General features: G+C 41.7%; 1 protein-coding gene across 4 annotated transcripts; it reads right to left on the reverse strand.

Annotated features, from left to right (window-relative positions):
* Nucleotides 1–114: 114 nt before the first annotated feature.
* Nucleotides 115–5662, reverse strand: zgc:114041 (uncharacterized protein LOC574425 homolog). Of its 4 annotated transcripts, none has more exons than XM_018671334.2 (5): nucleotides 5438–5662; nucleotides 4030–4264; nucleotides 3807–3950; nucleotides 2894–3676; nucleotides 115–2155 (listed from the first exon to the last, which is right to left on the reverse strand). In XM_018671334.2, the coding sequence occupies exons 2-5, from the start codon at nucleotides 4235–4237 to the stop codon at nucleotides 2016–2018; spliced, it is 1275 nt and encodes a 424-aa protein (XP_018526850.1). In that variant the 5' UTR covers nucleotides 4238–4264; nucleotides 5438–5662; the 3' UTR covers nucleotides 115–2015. The 4 variants fall into 4 exon arrangements, with proteins under 4 accessions (XP_018526850.1, XP_018526691.1, XP_018526769.1 ...); XM_018671175.2 differs by having other exon boundaries at nucleotides 4030–4269; nucleotides 5438–5661; XM_018671253.2 differs by lacking the exon at nucleotides 5438–5662 and adding an exon at nucleotides 5172–5428.
* Between the last annotated feature and the right edge of the window lie 382 nt (nucleotides 5663–6044).

Below are 6044 nucleotides of genomic sequence, written 5' to 3' on the forward strand. Positions count from 1 at the left end.
AGTTCTAAGTTCTAAGTTTTAAGCAACACTGTCACCCAGTGGTGACCGGGGGAACAGTTTTTCATTTCACACAATCTTGATTTCATACTAAAGCACAATTTATAAAAAAAAAAAAAAAAAAAAAAAAAAAGCCTATTACAATTTAAATGGCTTTGACTGACCAACAGTCCGAAACTCAAAGATATTCATCAAATTCACATTTAAGAAGCTTGAACCAGTGAATTCTTGGCATTTCTGCTTAAAAGTAGACTCACGAGTATTCAAACAAATGCAGATTATTTTTCTTTCAATTGACTAATTCTTTAAGTTCTGGCATGACTTAAACAATGTGAAGCCAGCTGTAACTAATTTGAGAATTGCATTGCATAACTGAACTTGTAACTCCTGAGCAATTTGTACAACACATACCACAGATTCCTAAAAGATGTTCAAATACCCTCATCCTGGTATCAACTTTCAGTCTGCTCTGGGCAACTCCTGAGAGGCTGACCAGGCTGTTTGGGATCTGTCTTTAGCTTTGGGAAAGCTGAAGGCAGAAACTACAAAGAATACAGGCAGCAGGGAAAGTCAAACATAAGACTCTTCTATTTAAAACAATCTGCACAGCAATTCAATGTAAAATGTAAAAACACAAAAGAATCTGTTCAAGCTAAGAAAAGTTATCTGGAACTCAAGTCATCCGTAAAAGATCATGGGCCAAGATGAGTAATCTCATCATGGCTCCAACAAAAAACACACTTTCAAAATACACTCTTTTAGCACCACTGCCAAAATACCAATAAAACAGAAAACCAACACTTTATGTTATCAGAGAAACCTGAGTTACATACAGCTGGAAAGTTTCCTTAAAGGTCCTGGCTCCCCACTGTTGCCTGACCCACAAGTGGTTAACAGCTTTGATGATATACAGATTCATATGGCTTCAAAGAAAGTAACAAAAATAATAATACTTAAACACTGGTTCTTATTCAGAAATATTTAACTTTAGGAGAACCCAAACCCAGGAGAACCCAACTGACAAGTTGTCAAAAGGCTCTGTTAAGGGCATAAATAAGATAAATACACCTGAATGATTCATTCAGTACTTATATGTAGTGATACTGCATACATACTGTAGCAAAAAAAATGTTAAAGGTTAAGGTGATATTCTACTTTCTTTTAATTGTTAATAAATCCCATGAAAAGACCAAACCCAAACCCTATTCATCTCTCTAACAAGTATCACTGATACAGCTCAGTCCTCTGTGCCATTAAGTAAAGCCACATAGTTACACTGACTGACATGTTGACAGATTACTATTAACATGACCACACCATCCTGCTGCCATAAATACTCACAGGCACACCAAACCTGCACCTGAAAATAGTCATCAACAAGTGCACTGTCTCCTCCTGTTTGAATAACACTGGCTAAAAACTACAGTAACATGCTGTTTTAAAAAATGACTGAGCCTTTTTTTCCACAGTGAAACTACATATGTGTGACAGTCAGTGTGAAAGATCTGACTTCAGTAGAAACAAAGGGGGTAGGAAGGTCAGATGCTGTTGGTTTAGGTCTTTTCATGGGATTTTGGTCTCAATAAAATACAGTATCTAAAGCCAAATTCTTTGAACAAGCACCATTTGTAGTCACAGCTATAGTGGCTGTGCAGTGTTTTAGCTTAGTAGGCTTTGGTTCTTTATTTGTTCAAAAGTGACAGTCCTCCAGGGGACTAAGAAAGTCCAGATCCTGCAGAGTGGCAACATCTTGCAACCAGACTTTAAATTTGATGCAATCTGTGAAGTTTACTGAAAAAAAAAATTAATTGCAAGTTGTAAAAACTATACAGGATCATATTTCTTGTTGGTCCCTGGAGTGTCTGTCTGAAGACATGTTCCTCAAGATGTTTCTAAAAAAAAGTGATACCTACACCCGTGACATAAACCCCTCAAGCTCATCCAGGTCAAAATATCTTATGAAACAGTGTCTCTCACTTGACTTTTCCTGTTTCCAAGTGGTCCTGCTGGCTGATTGGTTAAGGGACGTCTCCCTCCACAGCATGTCTCCTCTGAACCAGGTGGTCGACCAGGGCGACAAACACTGCTGATGATACAAGGCACAGGCCTGAGAGGTAGAAGGCAGAGCTGTAGTCATTTGTCTGGTCCACCAGCCAGCCTGAAATACAGAACAAGAAACAGGAGATAAGATTACACAGTGTGTCAAGGCTGATGAATAAAAGATCAGATATATCTGCTCCTTGAGGACGACGTAGACCCGCAGTGAGATGCTTGCATCATTTAAGTGTTACCTACCTACACTGAACAGAACTGTTAACTGGATAAATTTGAGTCTGTTAAAGTGATGTAATTATCCTAGTACAGGTTATTCCTTTCTTTTGTGCTGCAAGTTGTTTTATAAGAGTGATGAATTATTATCTGACATTATCAGTTTAGGCACAGTGATGTCCTGATCATTGTTACAACACATTTCTTGCCCCAGAATAAACACAGAAGTGTGTGAGCGCTGATCTAATTTGCATTTAATTTGGGGCGTTTTCACACCTATACTTTGTTCACTCTGGTCTGAATCAGTTGATAAGTTAATAAACTGGGAGTGGTTTCTCTTTGGTTCAGCTTCTTTTCACATGGAAAAAGATCCAAGCAAACCAAAATGCATGACTATAGACCATGAGGCAGTGTTCACTTATAGATCAGATGTGTCTGGGGCAGAAGCAAGAAAGTAAATAGCAGCTCCTCTCATGGGTCTTTGTTGTTTTGGTTCACATGCAAATGAGATTACTGTATTGACAGTGGACTAAACAGCACAGGTACGAAAACACTGTTATTCACCCGTGGCTTCATATTCAGTCTACCACATTTTTTTAACCTGACAATCTAAACACAGACTGCTCACCTGCAGCAGGTGGACCGATGAAGCCACCAATGCTTCTGAAAAGCATAAAGATCCCCAGTCCGCTGTCGAATCCCTCCAGGGATACAATGTCCACAATGGAGTTGATGTGAATGGCCACCACGCAGCCGAACAGGAAGCCATGGAGTGAGGCGAACACCAGGATGACCCAGTAGTTGTGGCTGATGGGCAGCAGCAGGAGCACGACCCCGAGGAGAGTGGCCACCATGGTGAGCAGCTGCAGGTTCCTCAGCAGCCTCATGTTGGCTACCCACCCACAAGTCAGCCTTCCAACCAGGTCAGCCAGCGCAAGGACAGAGAGGATCGAGGCTGGCCAGTACCGATCCATCCCCAAACTGTTGGCAAAGGGCACTAGAAAGAGAGGTGGGATGAAAAAACCTGCAGCCGACAAGATGGCGAACATGATATAGAGAATAAGTTCAGGCTTTCTCAGCAGAGAGCACTGGAAGGCAGCCTTCCTCTTTGGTGCGAGCACAGCAGAATCTCCTTTTAGGCTGGTCTTGGTGTCTTGAATTGAGCACTGGGTCGCCTCCAGAGGTCTCATGAGAGCACCGCAGACACACACGTTGAGCTGAAGGCCTCCGATGATGAGCAAGGCGCCCTGCCAGGTGTATGTCTCAATGAGCCACTGGAAGAACGGGCTGAACAAGATAGCGAAGACACACTCCCCTGAGCTGGCAATGGCGTAAGCAATGGGACGCCAACGTACAAAGTAGTGGCTCACCATGCTGTTAGCAGGGATCCATGAGAAGGAAATGCCAATTCCTGGAAAGGGAAAATGGAAATGCCAAGCAAAAGTGTCAAGTGTCTCAAGACTAAAACTGACCAAGCAGAGCAAGTCAAAAGAGTGGGCAAAGCTTTCTGGGTTTCAGAGTATGTCCTGAGTGTGCACTACCTTGCAGGATGCCCATGGTGAAATAGAGCCAGGGCAGACTGAGGTCCAGGGATGCCAGCAACATCCCAGAGGCAGTCAGCAGGCCTCCAACTATGATGACCACTCTCTGAGAGGACAGTAAGGTCAGCGCACAAGCTGCTGGAGCTGAGGAAATGATGAAATCAACACTATAAATATGTCTTGAGTTTAAAAACAATCAAGAAGTTCAAGCTGAAATATTTACCTCCTAGGTGAAACATGGCAATGGTAGTGGAGGTGATCCAGGAGGTGGTGCTGGCCAGGACTCCGAAGTGTCTCTGGATGTCCAAGAAGAAGATGCCGAAGTTCTTGAGGACAGCGGCAGTAAGGCCCATGATGAAAAAGGCTGATATGACCACCACCCAGCCATACCCCCCATCAGGAGGTCCGGCTCTCCTTGACTTCATCTTCATCAGCTATTCCACAGGCAGTTCTCCTGCCTGTGCTGAAAGGTTGTCATGAAGTAAGCTGATAACGCTCAGTGGCAGTCAGAGCTCATGGAAATGAACATGCAAAATACACATAGATACATGAACTAGCAGCTTCAAGAGCAGGAAAATAATGTACAAATTGGCAGTGGTGTAAAAGGAGCTCAGTACATATACTCAAGTCCAGTACAATTTCAAAATACTTGCGCACTACTTGAGTATTGCTGTCTTTTTATTGGAGAAGGCATCAAGGCCAAAACTCAATACTTCACGGACACATACGTATATATCAGTACTAAATATATGCACAGTGTCACCTCCTCCTTTAATACCTTTCCTATTTACACACCTTGTTTTCTTCACTCAGCAAAAGACGTTTGCGCTTCAGGTTCAACCCCTTAACACCTATCAAAAACCTGCATCCGATATTGTCCTCACACTAATTGTCTGTGTGAACTTGCCTTCGGCATAGTAACCCCATCAGCTGAAGAACCGACTGAGTCCAGTCAGCCCCAAATGCTGCATCTTTGCAGTTTTTTTTTTTTAAAGAAAAAAATCTAATAAATGTCCTGTACACATGAGATTAAAAACTTCCTCTTTCAGGATAGTGGTGGATCCAACTTAACAATACATCATGCAGAGTAGGTACTTTTACTTTGAGATACTTGAAGCGCATTTTGCTACTAGTACATTAATGTACTTTTACTAGAATTTTTAATTCAGCACCTTTACTTATATTACCATATTTTTAGTGTGATATACCACATTTAGTAAAGTACATGATCGGAGGACTTCCTCCACCACCGCACACTGTCCAAGGCTTTTAAACGTACTACGGTTTTTTCACCTTAAAAAAACATGGCTACCACAGATGTACAATTACAAAGAAAGAATTTCTAAAACATTTCTAGAAGCTCACGTTTTTCCCCCCCGTTATGGTCCCACTCCTGGTGTCCTCGACATGTTCCACTCCTCTGAGTGCAGTGAAGCTGTCAATACCTCCTGCCTTTAAATTCGCAGGGCGCTCTTATTCAGAAGTTTATGGTAATCGCATTGCAACAACAGAAAGGGGCTACTGTTAGCTTGGAGGTTTGCGATATTATTTCACCTTTTGTTTATATTTATCAAACAAGCATCGCCGCACACAACAGGCTGAGACTACTTCGGCCAGCTGTGAGATATTACCGTCATTAAAGAGCCCGATGTCCACCGGTCAAAGGACTTCGGCTTTCATGAAGCTAAGGCAAATCCGCAGCGCAAGCAACATCCGGTTTTCAAAATAAATGTCGAAATCGATATCCATCTTAAGTTGTATGCTCAAGTGTGACATATTTTGTTAATTTTTGAAGGCTAAGTCTAAGACAAACTGAGGATCTGAAAATGGAGCTATTTTTGTTGTTTTTAACAGAGTGAATGGTTTTGAACTAGTTTTTTTTTTTTTTTTTTTTTTGCAGTAAATTTCTGTACTTCCTATTTCACTGACTGCAACTCACCACAAAAGTCATCTTCTGGACAAGCCAGAGTTGTTTGGAGATGAGTGCTGTGGACAGAAGTTAAAACTGCGCTCTTTGATTGGTCTATAATCCAAATTTACCCTTAGGGTCTTTGAAGCCTTTCTGTAAAAGTTAAGTTAAGACACTTGGTAGAAACCCTTTCAAGTGCCCTTCTCAGTTACAGCTCTCTTATTATAGCAGTTACATAATGAGGTCTAGTTAGTGCATATTACAGGATCAATGGCCACAGGCCAGCATTAAAAAGATGCATAGTGTTAAAGATAAGGAACGCTACAGGA

Source organism: Lates calcarifer, linkage group LG13 (assembly GCF_001640805.2).
Source record: "Lates calcarifer isolate ASB-BC8 linkage group LG13, TLL_Latcal_v3, whole genome shotgun sequence".
NCBI classification, from domain to species: Eukaryota; Metazoa; Chordata; class Actinopteri; family Centropomidae; genus Lates; species Lates calcarifer.